At 38.0% G+C, this 19,098-nt stretch overlaps 3 protein-coding genes across 3 annotated transcripts in view; all 3 read right to left on the reverse strand.

The window, feature by feature from the left end:
- Positions 1 to 305: 305 nt before the first annotated feature.
- On the reverse strand, positions 306 to 4,484 carry LOC128358980 (ribonuclease inhibitor-like). Its single transcript, XM_053319386.1, has 4 exons — positions 4,277 to 4,484; positions 1,445 to 1,618; positions 559 to 732; positions 306 to 321 (listed from the first exon to the last, which is right to left on the reverse strand). The coding sequence occupies exons 1-4, from the start codon at positions 4,387 to 4,389 to the stop codon at positions 306 to 308; spliced, it is 477 nt and encodes a 158-aa protein (XP_053175361.1). The 5' UTR covers positions 4,390 to 4,484.
- Positions 4,485 to 5,491: 1,007 nt separating this feature from the next.
- On the reverse strand, positions 5,492 to 8,648 carry LOC128358981 (RING finger protein 39-like). The gene is made up of 5 exons (XM_053319387.1): positions 8,556 to 8,648; positions 7,673 to 7,777; positions 6,367 to 6,614; positions 6,222 to 6,230; positions 5,492 to 5,529 (listed from the first exon to the last, which is right to left on the reverse strand). Exons 1-5 carry the CDS (start codon positions 8,621 to 8,623, stop codon positions 5,492 to 5,494), a joined length of 468 nt encoding a protein of 155 aa, XP_053175362.1. The 5' UTR covers positions 8,624 to 8,648.
- Positions 8,649 to 15,234: 6,586 nt separating this feature from the next.
- The window catches only part of LOC128359172 (NACHT, LRR and PYD domains-containing protein 12-like), a 28,552-nt gene continuing 24,688 nt past the window's right edge, over positions 15,235 to 19,098 (reverse strand). The window contains exons 4-5 of the mRNA XM_053319609.1: positions 16,132 to 16,305; positions 15,235 to 15,363 (exon numbers count right to left, since the gene is read on the reverse strand). Of these exons, the coding sequence (XP_053175584.1) occupies positions 15,348 to 15,363; positions 16,132 to 16,305 (190 nt within the window). The 3' untranslated portion in view covers positions 15,235 to 15,347. The remainder of the gene's footprint in view (positions 15,364 to 16,131; positions 16,306 to 19,098) is intronic.

Raw genomic sequence — 19,098 nt, forward strand, 5'->3', positions numbered from 1 at the left:
CTGTTCATTTTATTCCAGCTGAGTGGATTTCTCTTTCATTCTCACTATCATCACTGGAACTGAAACTTTTCTTCTTTTCTTCTTTTTTCTCCCTGATTACTTCCTGCTGTTTCTTTCAAGTTCATCTACCTCAATCTTCCTTTTACAGGACTATCGTGACTCAATGCTGCTAATATAGCAGCTAGCAGCTAATATAGCAGTTCATCTACATTATTAAACTTAAAATCAGATTTTTGGGCACATCGTAATGAATTGATTTCCACAAAGTCGACATTTTAAACATCATGCTGCTCTAACTGAACCATTTACAACAAGTAACCTCTGCATACACACAGCACAGTGCACATGTTCACATGTTCACTGAGCAAAGGTACAAATGCTAAGATTGATCTCTTGATTTCAATAATTGATTACTGATCATTAAAATAAGAATGAGACTTTTCCCATTAAGATACTCAGAGTGGATCAGCATAATATCAACTTTATGTCCGCAGTTTAGTGTCACCACAACTGTCACATCATATTAATCTCAGCACAGGAGTAAGAAATGTGCCTGACCTCAGCGTCTTCAGTCTACAGTCTGGAATCTCCAGAAGATCACACAGTAGCTTCTCTGCTGAATCCTGCAGCATGTTCCATCCCAGATCCAGCTCTCTGAGATGGGAGGGGTTGCACTTCAGAGCTGAGACCACAGAAGCACAGCTGATCTCTGACAAACTGCAGTTGTTCAATCTGAATAAAGAATAAAATATGTAGATTTAAATCAATTTATAATCCAATCAGATGTGTTCAGGTTTTAAATGTATAGTTCAACAGTATTTTGTCCTGATTGTAGAAGTTTTACCTAAAATGAGCAGAGTGACTTTGTCTTTGTGTTACTGTGGATCATCATCATGTCAGCCTTCTACACACATAATTCAAATGTCACCACAACATTCAGACACATATTCATGTCAACACTGAGTCATAAAATACTTTAATCACCTGCATTGATCTGTGTGTGTGTGTGTGTGTGTGTGTGTGTGTGTGTGTGTGTGTGTATGTATGTGCGTTCTAAGGATCAATATCAATGATCAGACATTATTCATTAAAACACATTAAAGAATATAATAAAGAAATATTTATCCTTCATCAATTCAAATTAAACTTTATCAGTTTCAAACAGATATTAGTTGAGAGGATCTTCATACAGATGTGACTCTTTACCTAAAATTATAAACATTAATTTAACAACTAACAGTGAACATTTTCCACAGTTTCTTTAAGAATCATCTTTTATAACTACACACTAAACTTTGTACAGTAACACAATGAAAGTATGGAAATAAAATGAACTTCATGGATGTAAGTTATGTACGTACATAAATTAGTTTCAGCTGTTAAACATTAAGATCAATAATAGTAGTAAATAGTAGTAATAGTAACAGACAGTCAGTGAACTGACCTCAGAGTCTCCAGTCTACAGTTTGGACTCTCCAGTCCAGCAGACAGACACTTCACTGCTGAATCCTGCAGGTTGTTTTTACTCAGGTCCAGGTCTCTGAGATGGGAGGGGTTGCACTTCAGAGCTGAGGCCACAACTTCACAGTGAGTCTCTGAGAGTCCACATTTAACAAGTCTGTGATGACAGATAATGTATAAAACACATTTTTAATATTAAATATAGATTTTAGGCATTTTGATGACTAAACAAACTGAGATGTGACGACTAGCTCAGTTCTCTCTGTTGGCAGAGCTGGTCGGACATTAATCACAAAATTGATGGTTTGAAACTTGAGCTCCTTCTGCCCACATGTCCAAGTGTCTTTGAGCAACGCACTGAATACTAAACTGTACGTGTATGTAAAAAAAAATGTAAGTCACTTTGGACAAAAGCTGCTAAATGAAAGTAATGTAAACTTGTCATGTTGTGATTTCCCCTTCAAATCAAAGCTGAGTTATTCAGTAAGTCTCCTCACTCTCTCTGCTGCTGTACTGCACACTTTTTAATGGGACTCTCTGTTTTGGTTTCATCTTGCAGACAAAGGGAAAGAAAATGAAGTTGCATTTAGGCTTCTATAAAGTCCACATTGATAGACAGTTTGGAAAATGATGAAGATGATGAAGAGGACTAAAAGGACAGAGGGAAGGACGAGAATCACGTGGATGAAGAGGAAGATGAGGAGGATGAAGAAGAGATTTTCAGCAAAGAGCAGCAGAATTGTGACTGCTTCAGGTTATTTCTTTTACTTCAGTTGGATCAGGTGCTGCTCTGATAGAGAGCGTGGTTCAACTGTTATTATGTTAATACAGTTTAAAATTAATTATTATTATTTTTTAATTAATTAATTTGATTATTAATATAATATCTACATACATTCACCTTTCTCTCTTTCAATTTCTAATTAATCTAATTGACCTTATTTCAGTGTTTTGGTAACCGGGGGTTACACTTTGCTCACTTGAGTCGTATCCTTGTGTCCTTAGTCCCTCCCTCCTAAGATACAAGGGAGAGCTGCAGGAAAAGATGTGAGAGAAGAAGAATCCAGGAAACATGTTTTTGGATGTCTTTTCCTTTCAGGCATCATCTGAAGTGACGTCAGCTGTCAGTCTGCAGCTGTTAACAGCTCTTTAGTGTCTTTTGATGTGCTGGACTTTAAATGTGATGCAGTGTTAAACATGAATAAGGGTGTACAGTTTGCACTGCCAGCACAGTGATGTAGTGATGTCCTCCAACATGACAAAAGAGAAGGTGAAATATCTCTGCATGTTTCTCCTCAAATCAACTGTTTGACAAACATCTGCAGGTTATATTGGGAACAGATCCATCACACCAGTTTGTAACTGCTCACACACTGAATACACATTTCTACTTTTTAAAATCTATTCATTATTTACATCTGCATTCATTGATATTATGCTTGTAATTCCTGATTTAATAATCCATGTTATGATGAGAATGTGTCATAATGTGAAGGAATAATTGAGGCCAGTAGCTTCTATGTTTGAAGGAAAGAGGAAATGTGTAAATCTGTCTTCCATCAAATGTGACTTTGTGCCTTGTCACAGTCTGGCTCTATTTATGTTCCTCTCAGCTCTGAGTGAGTCGGGCTCTACTAAGTTCAGCTCTCACTCACCACAACTTTATTCCTCTCTGCTTTATGTGACTATCTAGTAGGGGTGTTACAAACTCTCACTCCAATCACCTCACTATAAAAACTAATAATATTATAGCCTGTTGACTAAACACATATTATATTATTTATAGTATACTATATATATGTTTTATAGTATATTATATTCTAGTATAGTATATTAATCTATCAATCATTAATTATTTTAATATTATTACTAAAAACACACCAACAATAAAGTGAAGTTCACAGCGGCAAGCGGCTCTGCTCCTTAGCTCCTCTGTTTGCGTGTCTATAACACCCCACTCTCTCTCTTTTGTGTGTGTGTGTGTGTGTGTGTGTGTGTATGCATGTATGCGTGTATGTACATGTGCCTGTGTGTGTTCATCTTGTGCTCTGATTAGACACACACACACACCGCATTCGTCAAACGGGGTGTTTAATTATTGAAAATAGTTTTATTCTGACATGCTTTATTTAGAAAACCGGATTCTCTCGTTGTTGATTTGTTTGACTTCCTGCCTGGCTCGACACATTCGGCTGCAGCACGCGGAGAGGATAGACTAGACGCCGAAATGTTAACGACACCACTGATTAACATGGGCGCTGAAAGGAAAGTAGCTCCGTTCCTCGGCGCTTCGCAGCTGATCGCGGCCTAAGTCAGAGTGTTGGTGTGCACATCCACAAACCCTCAGTGGGATCGGTGCTGGATACTAAATCTATTCAACTGTGATACAAGGAGAACTCACACACTGGAATCACAGCTCCATTTCATTTAACTGGAACATTTCCAGCGACTACAGGTCTTCCTCATGCAGATACCCACTGGAGGGAAATGAAGGATATATACTGTATATCTAAATGTCCAGTGACATCATCTAATCACATTCATATGTGTCCAGATATCCTCATCAGCAGGAAAATAACAACATGACTGTTAATAGAAATGTGTGTTTGACTTGTGATGAGGATATCTTGACACGTGTGAATGTGCTTGCAGGTTCTCCTTGTAGTGAAACACTACTCATGTATAACTTTGGCAACAAGCAGGTGTAACACATGTTTAACACTTTTATAGTGTGCATGTGTGAATCTTTACTGTAATACTGATGCTTCAGATGAGAAAGCAGCTTTATAATGTTGATAATCACATCTGGACTTACCGAGCCTTTCTGCAGTTCCTCACAGCTGGGATCAGTCTCCGTTTTCCCTCCTCTGATGTGTTGTACTTCTCCAGGTCAAACTCATCCAGAACCTCCTCTGACATCTGCAGCATGTAGGCCAGAGCTGAGCACTGGAACACAGAGAGTTGCTTCTCTGATCTGTTCTCTGACTTCAGGAACTCTTGGATCTCCTGATGTACTGAGCGGTCGTTCATCTCTGTCAGACAGTGGAAGATGTTGATGCTTCTGTCAGGAGAGATGTCACCACTGTTCATCTCCTTCAGGTTGTTGATGACTCTCTGGATGGTTTCTGGACTGTTGTCTGTCTGACCCAGCAGGCCTCCTAAGAGACTCTCGTTGGACTTCAAAGAGAGACCATGAAGGAAGCGGACAAACAGGTCCAGGTGGCTATTTTCACTTCTGAGAGATTTCACCATGGCTCTCTTCAGGAAGTCATCCAGAGATGAGTACCTGTAGTCTTTTCCCCAGGAGTGATTCCTGTAGTAATTCTGAGATGAGTAACTGTAGTATTCTCCCAGGAAGTCCTTCAGTACCTTTGTCTTCCTGCTGGTGTAACAGTGGTATATGTAGACTGCAGCCAGAAACTCCTGAACGCTCAGATGAACAAAGCTGTAGACTATTTTCTGGAAGATCACACTCTCTCTTTTGAAGATCTCTGTACAAACTCCTGATAACACTGAGGCCTCTGTGACATCAAGACCACACTGCTCCAGGTCTTCTTGGTAGAACATGATGTTTCCTTTCTCCAGCTGTTCAAACGCCAGCCTCCCCAGCTTCAGAAGAAGGTTCCTGTCAGCCTCCGTCAGCTCCTGTGGACTCGTCTCATATCCCTCATCATACTTGTTCTTCTTCCTCTTTGTCTGGACCAGCAGGAAGTGTGAGTACATGTCAGTCAGGGTCTTGGGCAGCTCTCCTCTCTGGTCTGTAGTCAACATATGGTCCAGAACTGTAGCAGTGATCCAGCAGAAGACTGGGATGTGACACATGATGTAGAGGCTCCTGGATGTCTTGATGTGTGAGATGATTGTGCTGGACTGCTCTTCATCACTGAATCTCCTCCTGAAGTACTCCTCCTTCTGGTCATCAGTGAAGCCTCGTACTTCTGTTGCCCTGCCCACACATGAAGGAGGGATCTGATTGGCTGCTGCAGGTCGGGAAGTTATCCAGATGAGAGCCGAGGGAAGCAGCTTCCCCTCAATAAGGTTTGTCAATAGCACGCTGACTGATGACTTCTGTGTGACATCAGACACGACCTCACTGTTGTTGAAATCCAGTGAAAGTCTGCTTTCATCCAGGCCGTCAAAGATGAACAAAACTTTACAGACAGCGAGCTTCTCTGCTGTGAGCTTCTGTAATGTTGGATAGAAAACATGGATCAGCATGAGCAGACTGTACTGCTCATCTTTGATCAAGTTCAGCGACCTGAACGAGAACAGAATCAGCAGACTGATATCTTGGTTTGTGGAGCGCTGTGCCCAGTCCAGAGTGAACTTCAGCACTGAGAAGGTTTTTCCAACGCCGGCGACACCGTTCATCAGAACCACTCTGATGTGTTTAAAGACTTCACAGATGTCCTGATCCTTGGTTGGAGCGTCATGGAGGGTCTTCATCTTGGAAGCTGTTTCAAGCTGCCTCACCTCATGTTGGGTATGAACCTCTTCAGTTTCCTGTTGGTCAGGTAAGACTTTAAAGATGTCCTGACACTTGATTGGAGCGTCATGGAGGGTCTTCATCTTGGAAGCTCTTTCAAGCTGCCTCACCTCATGTTGGGTATTAACCTCTTCACTCTGTCCCTCTGTGATGTAGACCTCAGTGTAGATGCTGTTGAGGAGGATTTCACTTCCTGCTTCATCAGTTCCTTGAGTCACACATTCACATGTGCTGCTCAGACTGATCTGATGTTCATCTAAAACCTCCTGCAGACCACTTTCTGCTGAAAGAGAAGAAAAAAGGTAGAATGAAACAGAAACATTAACAGTGTGACTGTTAATGTTCAATAGGATAAAGGAGGTAGATTCCTGTCCTGTTTTCAGAGATGATGACATCAGCAGACAGATCTCCAGTCTTACTTTGTACAGTGCTGGTCTGACTCTCTGTCTGTAGTTCAGGTCTGGTTCTGGATCTTTTCCTACACTTGGGACAGAAGGGGCCTTTTGATGAATCAGTAGTCTTCTGATGATGGTCCCAGTATGAGGTGATGCACTGTCTGCAGAACCAGTATCCACAGCTGGTAGAGACTGGATCCTTCAGGGCTATCTGACACAAAGAACAGCAGGACAGCTGCTCCTCCACAGAAACAGCCCTCCTCTTCCTCTCTCTGTGGACATGAACACATTCTTTATGTCACATGACATTAGTGGAGGCCAACCGACAGCTCACAAGCTGCATGCAGCTCTTTCCCCACACAAACAGTCCAGACTGTCAGTATTTACGCACATTAATTAGACAGAGACAACTATGTGCCAGCAAAGGCAGAGAAGAAGAAGACTGCAAGCTAGTAAACATGGATGTAAACAATGCAGGATTTAAAATAGATGTTTGATGAGGAGGGAAGTGGATTCAACACATTAGTTAGACCACAAGGAGACACACAATGTGTTTTGGTAAGTAAGTCAATGTGAACATGACTTTAGTCTGTTAACAAGAAAACTCCACAGACTCCTTTAAGCTACTCTGAGCCATTAAAAGTCAGGAACAATAAGCAGGAGGAAACTGAGCCAAACAGAAAAGTCCACTAGTGAAAAATAACAGACTGCTGCTCTTTGAGTTGTGCTGCTGAACAGAGAGCTCTGCTAAATATCTTCATAATGCATCTTTTCATGAATGTTTCTCTCTCTCTGTTTCTGCTATAGTCTCTCTCCCTCTGTGTGAGTGTGATACAACACTTTGACACATTTGACTTTTCCCAAACGTTAAACATCAGACTCAGTTTCCTCTGCTGCAGTGGTCAGTCTGCAGTGATAAATCAGCTGCAGCAGGCTGTTTCTATACATTTACATGACCTCCTCCCATATTTAGTGTCTTTGAACAGGAACACGTTAAGACACAGTCTGTATTACATGAGACCAAACATTGTACCTGCTGCTGCAGTCCTTTAGTAAATAAGGACAGACACAGTTTGACTTGTTAGTAAATCCTTAGTAAATATCACCCTGGGTTACCTGCTGCTACTTTACATTTATTGACTGGAAAATCAAACAGCAATAGCAGCCCTGTCTCTGTCTCTGGTTAACATGAACATGAAGATCTGTTGGAGATTACAGCTGAATGGAAGCTACTTCATTATTTCTTTCCTTCATATCTACACTACAACCCTAATGAAAGCGTCTCACTGAATCATCTTCAGGTCAGTTTAAAGTAGAAACAGTCTCTTACTTTGTGTCTGAGGGTCCAGGTTCATTACTGAAGACTAGAGGATGCTCTTTAGACCGGTCACTCTTCATAGACAGACAGCTGGATATTACAGACTCTGCTTTCTGTCTGTGGAAACAGCAAATGTTTGAAACACATCATTAGTTGTTGTAAAGAGCCAGTGTAATATAAAACGTGTCAAAGCGTCATGATTTAATAAAGACAACTGTTATGTTCATATCTCCTGCATGTTTTAAACATCTGCAATCTGGATATATTTGTATAAATAGTTTTTAACATCTAATGTTTCTGTTGATTTCTAATTATGCAGCCCATACGTCAGTGGAGAGAGTATGTAGGTGTCCAGGATGTCTCGTGTTGAAAGGGTTTATTTATATGATCAAGGAGAAGTAAAAGAATAATCAGTATGTCATGTTCTGATGCTCCCTTCAATTCTCTTCAAAAGTTTCTGTCCTCTGGGGAACCTACACAGATAATGCCACATGTTGAGCCATGCCCAAATATGGCAGATCCAACACATTTACAGCACACAGAATTTAGTGTACTGGTCTACAGATAAAAACAGTACTTAGACGCCACTCAGGGCCTTTGTCCTCCATCCAACAGTGTTCACAATATTCAACCTCTGACTACAATTACCTCTACTCCATTCAGAGAGACTGGAAAACACATATCTGACCTCAGCTACTACAGCAACACTATCAGAATGCAGAAAGAACTTGAACTTGAACTCTTATTAGTACTATTCATCATAATGAATGCAGTCAATGCTCAAACAACAAAAACATCACATAATTATATAAAAATAGTGTTAATAATGTAGATTATAAAATTACATTAAACTGAATCATCTTCAGGTCAGTTTACAGTAGAAACAGTCTCTTACTTTGTGTCTGAGGGTCCAGGTTCATTACTGAAGAATATAGGAAGACCTTTAGACTGGTCACTCTTCATAGACAGACAGCTGGATATTACAGACTCTGCTCTCTGTCTGTGGAAACAACAAATGTTTGAAACACATCATTAGTTGTTTTAAAGAGAGAGAGCAGATTTAACATAAAACACATCACATGGTCTTGATGCAATAATGAGAGTGTTCTGGCAGTATTTATTATCAAGAAGCACAACGTTGTTCGTTGTCTTTCTGATAGTTTATTCAGTCGTCTGCAGACGGACTCCTTGCTGTCTCAAGTGTGAGATGGCACAGCGAGCCCAGAGCAGAGGCAATAGTCAGATTATATACAATACATTATCTTGTGAAAGGATGAACTTGTTCTATCATCAGAAAAATGTAAGCACAATAGTCACGTCATAATGTGTGTACAATCAGGACAATGGTTAGTCAGTAGATTATAACATACATGATGATACAATCAGCATTTCATGTAACATAAGTGGTGTCATGGTCAGCAGATTATGACACACACATACAACTAATGATATGACATAGTTGCTCATTTGTGTCAGAGAAGATGAATAATAAGAATTCCCATTACAAGAACATTTATGTTCATATCTGTCCTCTGTTACTTAACCTGTGTGAAATATTGGTTCAAGCAACTTGTAAGTGCCATTTATAAGTTATGATTTGTCTTTTTTGTTGTATAGAATGACTTGTTGTCTTACGTGAAAGAAATATATTTCAGTTAAATTTTGAGAACTATAATTTCACATTTTGGTGATTAAGGCTTGCATTTTACCACTGATAATTGTTTTGCCTTAGATGGCTTCTGTAGTTTTGCCCTGTGAGGCATCCGTAGTTTCAGGAAGTGTTTTATTGTACTGTTATGTGAAAAAGTAAATAAATGAGCGACGGTGGGGCAACAGTGTTTTACCGTTGCCGAGCTCAACGCGTAAACAATCTCCAGTTGTCATTATTATGTAGTTACAGAACAAGTTTAGAAAAGAAAGATTACTTTAAGTCTAGAAATAGTCGCTACATAACTAATAAATATTTCATAACTATAATCAAGCACCGTTTCCACTAAATGAAAGAAATAATGCAGTCAATGCTCAAATAACAGAAAAATCAATGAGGGAATAAAATAAATCACACCAAATTGTATAAGAATAATTTTGTAATGTAGATTGAAACGACAAACTGAATCATCTTCAGGTCAGTTTACAGTAGAAACAGTCTCTTACTTTGTGTCTGAGGGTCCAGGTTCATTACTGAAGTTTGGAGGTACTTCATTAGACCAGTCACTCTTCATAGACACACAGCTGGATATTACAGACTCTGCTCCGTCCTCCTCTTCCTCCTCTTCCTCCTCTTTCTTCATCTTCTGGAGTCTGAGAGGTAAACCAGTAACACTGGAGACACACACAAATACACAGTATAATAAACCCAGTCCTGCCTCTCAACTTAGTAGCTTCTTATTAGTTTACATGACTTTAACTACAACCATGTGTGTTTTCTAGTCATCACAAAGAGAAACTTTGACTCTGGTTTAAATCCAACAGACTTCAGATAAACATGTGTGTGCTTCTTAACTGTGACTTCTCTCTATTTAGAGGCAGCAGTGAGTTATATATTTGTTAAAAATGTGTATACTTAAAACAATATTATATTATATATATATATATATATATATATATATATATATATGTATATGTTAATCAACACTTTCTTTAAGTATTCACATTTTTAACAATTATATATAACCATGTTATTTTACATTATTTTTTGTGTCAAATTAAAGAAAATGAGCTAAATGTTGAAACTATATCAGCTATAAAACTGTAACCAACATTTAACAATCAGCCTCATAACACGTTACATCACTGTGAGGACGCAGAAACCAGGAAAAGAACAACAGGAAACTACTTCTGAACACCTCAAACTCTCTGATCTCATATTTTTCTGACATTTTTAATCAACTAAATGATTCACCTGAAAACTAATCATCAGATTGATCAATAATGACAGAAATCATTATTTACAGTCCTGATATTAACACTCACCTGCCTCAGACGGTTTTCCTCCTTCTGCGTACTGACTGTAAAATGGAGTGTTTCACCTCAACTGCATACCTGTCTGCCCCACCCTTCTTCTTTACTGGAAGTCACGTGTGTGTGTTTTTGTGTGTGTGTCTTTCTATCTTTATGAGGACATTTTGGCTCCTCACTACTTCAGAGTTTGATGGTTCAGACTTGGTTTTAAGGTGAAGGTTAGAATTGGGTTTAGACATTTAGTTGTGGGAATGCATTACGTTATGTAAGTGAGGGTCCCCACAAGGATATAAAGACAAACATATCTGTGTGAGAAGTACAAGTAAAGTCGTTTAAAGAGTTTTCTGGATTCACTTCCAGCTTAAAGTGCGAACTGTGAATTTAATTTAAGAGCTTTCTGTAAAGTTAATTAATGTTTTCCGTTACAAACACAGACATGAAGACTTCCTCATTGAACTAAAAACAGTTATTTTCCAGAAGCAGTTTTAACAAACTCTGACTGCAAATCTGAACTGGTTGATGAAACCTGAGACTAGAAACTCAAGAGTTACAAAGTTTTGTGTCAGAACAGCTGATCACAGTTTGTTCAATCACCTCTGAGCAATGTCAAAGTTGTCCAGCAGATGGCGCCATTTCCACTGAATCACATGCTTTGAAACAGTGAAGCATTTTCAACAACACAGCTGCTTTATATTGATGGAGAGCCTCAGAAAGCTTGGTTTGTCCATCACTACAGTAAATATGATCAGCTGTACTCACTAGTGTTTAACAGAGACTCTGCTGTGTGACACAAAGTCCTGATGCTCTCTCTTTATTTCTTCTTCTCAGAGAAACAGAGACGAGTCCTGACTGCAGCTCTGTATGTTTGTACGTGATATTGAGAAGAATCGTAATCAAAAATCAATAATAATAAAAATAATAATAATAATAATAATAATGTGAAAATGTTTTAATTACTGGTAATGAAACAGCTACAGTATATCAGATCAGTTACAGCTCAGATGATTAGCTGTAGGTTGACTGATTAAAGAAGGAAGAAAGGAAGGAAGGAAGGAAGGAAGGAAGGAAGGAAGGAAGGAAGACAGGAATTTTGACAGTGTCCTGTTCAGTTTGACTTGTTGAGATAACAGACTAGTGCCAGCAGGTGGCAGCAGAGCGGATGCCTGCTTGATGGCATTTTATGATTTTCTAGACAGAAGAAGAAGTTCCAGGCAGAAAACAACACACAGCCCAACATGAGAACATTTAGACTCCGACCCGCAGTAGATAAAAGTAAAAGTGTGGTGAAGAAGAGTGATGATGATGATGGTGATGAAGAGTGATGGGAACATTTGTGGGATAAATGCTACAAGGAAAAAATCCCACTAATGTGAAAGTCCAGCTTGGAAGCTCTGACAGAGAAGCAGGAGACAGCTAACGTAAAGCTCACAGTCAGAAACACAGCAAACCTTCATCAGTGTCAGCATTATTTCATCCTCATCAAGGCTTTCCCCCTAATACCTGAAACACTCAAACTACACAACTACTACAACTACTTCATCACTTGTTACACTCACTACAACTACACTGAAAGAAAACAAACAAAGTAAAAAACGAAATAAAAGTAAAAAGTAATGAACATTTAAAAGCTATAATAACCCTGGTACAGAGACATGGAGGACGAGAAGCTGTGTGTTCATTTTATTCATTATTATATTTATATGTACATAATAACATATGCACAATGATCACAAACATGCTTCTCTTTAAAGCTAAAACTTATTAATCAACAAGTTAATCAATGAAAAGTTATAAATTGTACTACCACTATGACTAATAGACAAACAACAACAGATGTGTCTGACTGTACACATAAACAGGTGTGTGTGTAGGAGAGAGGAGGATAACATAGCATTTTGGCCCGTGTATCACTCCAAATCATCTTATTGTGATAGCCAACCTGTGTTTCTAGGTCTTCGTGGCTGTAAACACTTTGAAAGCTGTAAGTCTGTGAGCCTGCAGCATCTGCTCACCTGGAGCTCACCTGCTTTCAGGCTCATTGAACTGGTTGAACTCTGACCTCTGACCTCTTCCTCCCCCGCCAGGAACAGAGCTGCACCATGATAGTAATGACACATAAATAACATCATATTACCTGTAAACTTGGTATAAATATGTTATTTACTACAGGAGACATACATCATGTTATTTCCCTCTAAATAACTCGCCACTGTGTGACGTCACTCCTCCCGTTTATCTGCTCTTTTCTCTTTTTAACAGGATGAAACTAACTGATATTAATAATATAAATAATGTCAGAGTAGGCTGCTGTATGAAGCTTTCTTCCTAGATCTTTTAATATTCTCAATAAACCGCTAACGTGACATGTATCACTGACGGTAGAGTAGAGGTTAGTTACTATGAAGCTAGTAACCTTAGCAACGATGCTAACGTCATTTCTACAGCGGCTAAGCTACTCCTCCGCTTTGACTTTGGCTTTAATAAGTATTTGGTCTCAACACTTTGTTAAATACCGCCAGGCTTATTATAACACTTGCTACTACAACACATACCACCTTTACTTTCAGAGCAATAAATGCTGCTTCCCAAACTGAAGCTAACTTACCGCAGCAGACGTTTCAGACTCCGCCATGTTGCTCAGCCAGCGCAGTTGTTTCTGCCGTTGCCATGACAATGCGCGTCCACGAAGCGCCGACCGTTAAACCGAAACACCGGCTGGTCACGGCTTTTCACATGTCCGAAAACGTCTCAGCAGATTTACAAACAGGCGTTATTTGGATGAACTGATCGCATGTGGGGAATCTACATGGTTGCTTTCTCGCCTGAAAAAATGTCAAATGTTAATAATGTGACTTATGAACAGTAAATCATGAAACTTTATACCGTATTCAAATATTGTCACTTTACATAAAATAACAGAAATAATTATGGCTGTTACGTTCTCATTTTAGATAACATAATATAGTGTGATTGTGAATGTATCTTCACTATAATAATAATGTCGAATGTAAAGAAAACATGAACATAAAATACATTTGGGGTTCAACATTTAGACAGTAATTGTAAAGGAATAGTTAAGCCAGGTCAGAATATGAACAGTATGTAAGTGTTAATGATGATAAAGTGGAATCTGACTGTGTATCAGGCTGCAGCTACATTACATCTGAAATATATTAGTTCAGCTTTAATCAATCTTCCATCAATCATATCTTTTTCTACATTGTTTTTCTTCAAATCACTAAACTGTCTTTGCTGATTAATAAAAGACTGGACTTCCTGATGTCTTAGAAGTAGATCGGGATCATAGTTGATTTATTGGTGGTGAACTCTTCTCAGTTATAAACCAAACACCTGCAAAATGCACAAGTTTGGGAAAAAAGAGATGCATCAAAAATGGAGGAGGGAATGTTTTAATGTCAAATAATACACAGTGTATAAGGTGATGTGATGTAAAGCTTTGTTTCATTTACTTATATTTGAGCAGGTGATATGAACACTAAACCAGTGTTTGTAGGGAATAAGTGAGAGCTGAGGGCGCCCTCTGGTGGAGTTTATTATAAACTTCAGTCTGATGACACATCAGGACTTGAATTCCATAAATAACTGTACAAATAGTCTCATACTGAATCTAATTACATGAATGCAGCAGCAGTTTAAACTCTAAATGTCTAAATAATGTAAGGAAAAAATAAAATGATTTTCTTTTAGCTTTTTTTGTGTACTGGTAGATTCAAAAAGCTGTTTTAATTTTACTTAAGAGAGCTTTAGAAGAAGTATTTTATTATGTTTGAACTCTCAGAATCAAAAAGAAGCATGTTTATGTTCCTGTGATAGCTTTTCTTTTTTCCTTAGTAGTGTGGTCAACAGAAACAATAGGGAAATATAACAGCAGAAGAAAGCAAATACAGTGATCTGACCTTTGGACAGTGGGACTGTAAAGGAAGTGTTGTTGTCTCTTGATTAAATATAATGTATGTTCTTTCTTCTTCTTGCTCTGACCTCTTTTGTCTTGTTGTCTATTTGTGCTCATGTGTTCTTTTGGTTTCTACATACTTCCAATGTAGAAAAAGAAGAATATACAAAAAGTAAGGACTCATTTTGTAGCAAAGCTATGTCACTTTATTTACAAAAGAGGCAATAAAACCTCAGACAGAGAGTTACACTGGATCACATGAACTCACCTACAAATCTATTTGATATAATTATTGGTAAAAACACCAGATTTACTTACAGACTGATGCAAATGATTTGTTGAATATAGTTATGAGATATAAATGATTCATCTTGACATCATCATCATGCCAATAAAAGCTGGGTAACTTTAATATTTACACACTGAGACTCTCTGAAATGTAATGTGGAGTCTTTAAAAGTGATCAATCAAATGTTTCAAATCAATGGTAAACAAACAGGTAAGCAGTGAAGTGATGATAGAAATGGAGTTAACTCTCAGTGTGATTCTGAGACGCTTGATAAATATGAGCCCAGGCTCACAGTCTGACTTATAACACCTGTTTTTATCTTTATCTGCATCAAACTGCTCATGTAGACAAATCTGTAAAGTGTGACTTCAGCTAAATCCAGAGATAACAGTTCAGTTTGTAGTCAGTTAAGAGACTTAAGTGAAGACGACTAAATCGAGATCCAGACTCCAGATGGATCATCAGGATCCAGCTGATCCTCTCTCAACACTCCTGGATGTTCACTCTCACTCTGACTCAGATCACTACTGCCACTTCCATCTGATGAGAGAAGAAGAAAGAACAGAGGAGATAAATGAGTGTTTAGTGAGACTCACTTCATCAGCTGTCAGTCAGTGATGCAGCACATCCAGTATAAAGAGCAGCAGGGACTTCAGTCCTGTTCAGACCAGAAGTGGAACAGCTGTGCAGTGTAGCTTGCTTCCTTTCAGCTCTCATGTTAACGTGTTGGAGTGAACACACTGAGCTCCAAGCTCACACACCTTCACACACTTTTACTATCAAGTGTGTTTCCTCTGCAGATTTCACTCAAGTACACAGAGGAAATAAAGTGCTGAGAGTCATGAACACATCATTACTGCAGAAACAGAGAAATTCATACTGATCTTAGAGCTCTGACAAAGATGAACTGATCAATAGTTTATTGTTGAAATGAGAGAACAAACACTTTGAGATCAGATTTGATGATGAGGATCACTGTCTCTATACATCTTGTAAGGCTGTCAGCTGTAATCCAGCTTTATTTCCTGCAGACATCAACACAACAACAACAGTCGTCTTCACATCGACTCAAACACATGATCACAACAAGCTTCTGGCTCATCTGATTGGCTGACTGTTCTCTCTCTCTCTGTCTTTCTGTCCAATCCTGAAGCCTGTCACCGTTCTCCTCTCACAGCTTCACTGAGGAAAGCAGCATTGAGAAGGTTGGAGCTTCACCAGGAAATACTGGATCTTTGCTTTGATACTGACTTTGTTTAATAATAAACTGCTGAAACCAGCACAGACTGACTCCAACTCTCTACTGACCTCAGAGTCTCCAGTCTGCAGTCTGGACTCTGCTGAAGATCAATCAGCTGCTTCATGTCTGAATCCTGCAGGTTGTTGTAGCTCAGATCCAGCACTCTGAGATGGGAGGGGTTGCACTTCAGAGCTGAGGCCAGAGAAGCACAGCTGATCTCTGACAACCTGCAGTACCTCAATCTGAATAAAGAATAAAAAATGTGAGTTTAGAAGACAAAGTTCCTGTTTGAAATCATTCAGTGTTTCATAATGTGTTGAGATGTGAAGAAGGTTTAGAAGCTGCTGAACAGCCTTCAGAGGATCTGAGAGGAGCTGAAAATAGAAGGATTTTTAAACATCAACTAAAAACCATCTGTTTAGTCTGGCTTTATGTCCTGTTTTATCATTTCATGGTTTTATTATTTATATGTATTTTATTATCATTTTCCTAGTTTACTAATGTATTTTGTGTAGTAGTTTACAGTTTTAGTTGTTTTTGTTATTTTTATTGTTTGTATTATCTCTTATTATTCATATTTTATCATCAATATTAACTACTCATTTTTTTATTATTGTCTTGTTCAATTAACACATTTTTGTTTTTAATTGTTTTGGTGTCCATTAGTCTCTTAATCCATTTTAACATCCTACATTTTGTCAGTCACTTGTAAAACTGTTTGAATTGTATTTTATTAGTTTGAAAGGTGCTTTATGAATAAAGCTTGATTGATTGATTGATTGATTGATTGAATGTAGAAGTTTATAAAATATAAACTCCAAACAGCTGAAGCCAACAGGATGCAGGTTAAAAACAGTCAAATCCAGACAGTGAAAAAGAGCTCTCATTAATATGAATGACAACATGCTGCTACTTTAATAAAGACGTAGTGACTTCACCTCTTAAACTCTGCAGCTCCACCACTGACTCCATCTATACTAACTCATGTTGTGCAGACAAACACTAGTTAAAACACTGACATTAATTTCACATTCTGCTCAACATCCAAAAGTTTAGAAAGATACCAAATATGTCAGGATGGATTTTAGAGAAATGTCAACATATTTATTCTCCAGACATCTACAATATTTCTATTTTATGGAAAGACGAAGCCATAAAAATCAGCTCATCTTTACTTTCATATTTCAGTACAAACATCACATATCATCATAAAGCATTGAAACAAGCAGATACTGAATCTAGTTTTCATTGTTTAATAATGTGGAAAACATAAATGTTGTTTGATGTCAGCACACTAAAGCAAATTCCTGTCAACTATGATGAGATGACAATAAAATTTTAAAACTTCAATCTTGTATTGAAATGAACATAAAGGTTACATTTGAGATGAAGATCAAATGTTTAAGAAGGTCAGAGTCAATCAGCCAGTGTTGGATTTTGAATGTTTTAATAAATATGTTTTAAATATGAAGCTCAACAAGATGCTCAGTGTGGATCAGCATCAAAATCTATGAGGTCAAATCCCATCAAAACTGGAAAGATTCAAACTAAGATTTGAATGTTTGAAAGTATGTTTTTAAAGTGTTAACTATGGTTTAAAATGAATAGGTGAAAACATGTGAATGTATAAATGTGAAGGGGATTTGACCTCATAAACATCATCCTTATGTCTGCAGTTTAGTGTCACCACAGCTGTCACATCATATTCACTTTATGTGATTTGACATGGACATCACAATAGCATTGGAACTGTAACATACAATTACGCACGGGCAGCAGATGCACTGAATTTAGTGTTTGTAGCTAAACACTGATTTACATCACCTGACCACAGGAGGCTTTAAAAAAAGTTAAAATAGAAAAAAAGAAAAGAAAGAAAGAAAGAAAGGAAAATAAAATGCCAGTGTGTGTTTTCAGGGGTTTTAGGTGTGACAGCAGTGTTGTTGTAGCAACTCATAATGTAATAACAGCTCATAATGTAATAAATTAAATGTAATAAAAGTTCATAATGTAATAAATTAAATGTAATAAAAGTTCATAATGTAATAATCGGCTCATATAAAGCAGCTGGACGCAATAGTGGCCTTGCAACCAACATCAGGCAGCTCTTCAGCCAAAATGCCAGGTGGTTTACTGCATGGATTGTGATTCGACACATATCCTCTGGATGGTTCCATATAACTGACATACATTGGAAGAAATAAAGTTTTTTTTTTTTCTAAATCACCATTCACCTGTTCAGCCCCTGATCTGTGTGATCATGGGCATGAACAGTGCCTGACAAATGGAGCCCTGGACTAGATTTTTGTTGGCTAACTATAATTTATGATTATGTATTATTTATGTGAATTGTTTAATTAAATCACGTCAATAATTAATTAAATTGTGTTTTTTTTTTACTTGGGTATCCTGACAGGCTGAAGAAGTTATGAGCTCAGTGAGCTGGTTCATGTTGAGTATATAGTTTCACCAGTTTCTATATAAAGTGAATGTTGAATGAACATGCTGCTTGTATCATTGTTACATTATTACATGTAAGTAGCAGGAAAATGTTTAAAAGCGTTTATTGAATTGGCATTAAAGACCAACAATAAAAAAACAGCAACATTTTAACTCTAAGGTCGTCATCAGGCTGTGATGGAAAGAGTGTTAATTTACCTATTTGAAAATAACCATCTTAAATGTGTTTTTAAATGTAGAAGTTACTGTTTTCTGCATTTATTGTAGCAATAGAAAATGTTCTTAAACTACATGAACTACAGTCCCCTCCCTCTTCCCTTATCCACCCTATTACTGTAGTGCCACCTATGTACAAATCATAGACAAACACAGACCTCTGCCTGTAGGTGAATTTGAGTAGTCAATGTGCAGGTGTGGCACATTATGGACTTAATGCTCCACCACGTTTTGCAGAAATTGTGTGATTCTGCTTACATACAGACAGACAATCACAGAGGTGAAAGCAAGTCCTTTCACCCTGCAGGAACGGCAACGGTAAAAAAATGGTCATAATACAACACTTTTGTCACAGTTTA

This window comes from Scomber japonicus, chromosome 5, assembly GCF_027409825.1.
Source record: "Scomber japonicus isolate fScoJap1 chromosome 5, fScoJap1.pri, whole genome shotgun sequence".
Taxonomy (NCBI): Eukaryota; Metazoa; Chordata; class Actinopteri; order Scombriformes; family Scombridae; genus Scomber; species Scomber japonicus.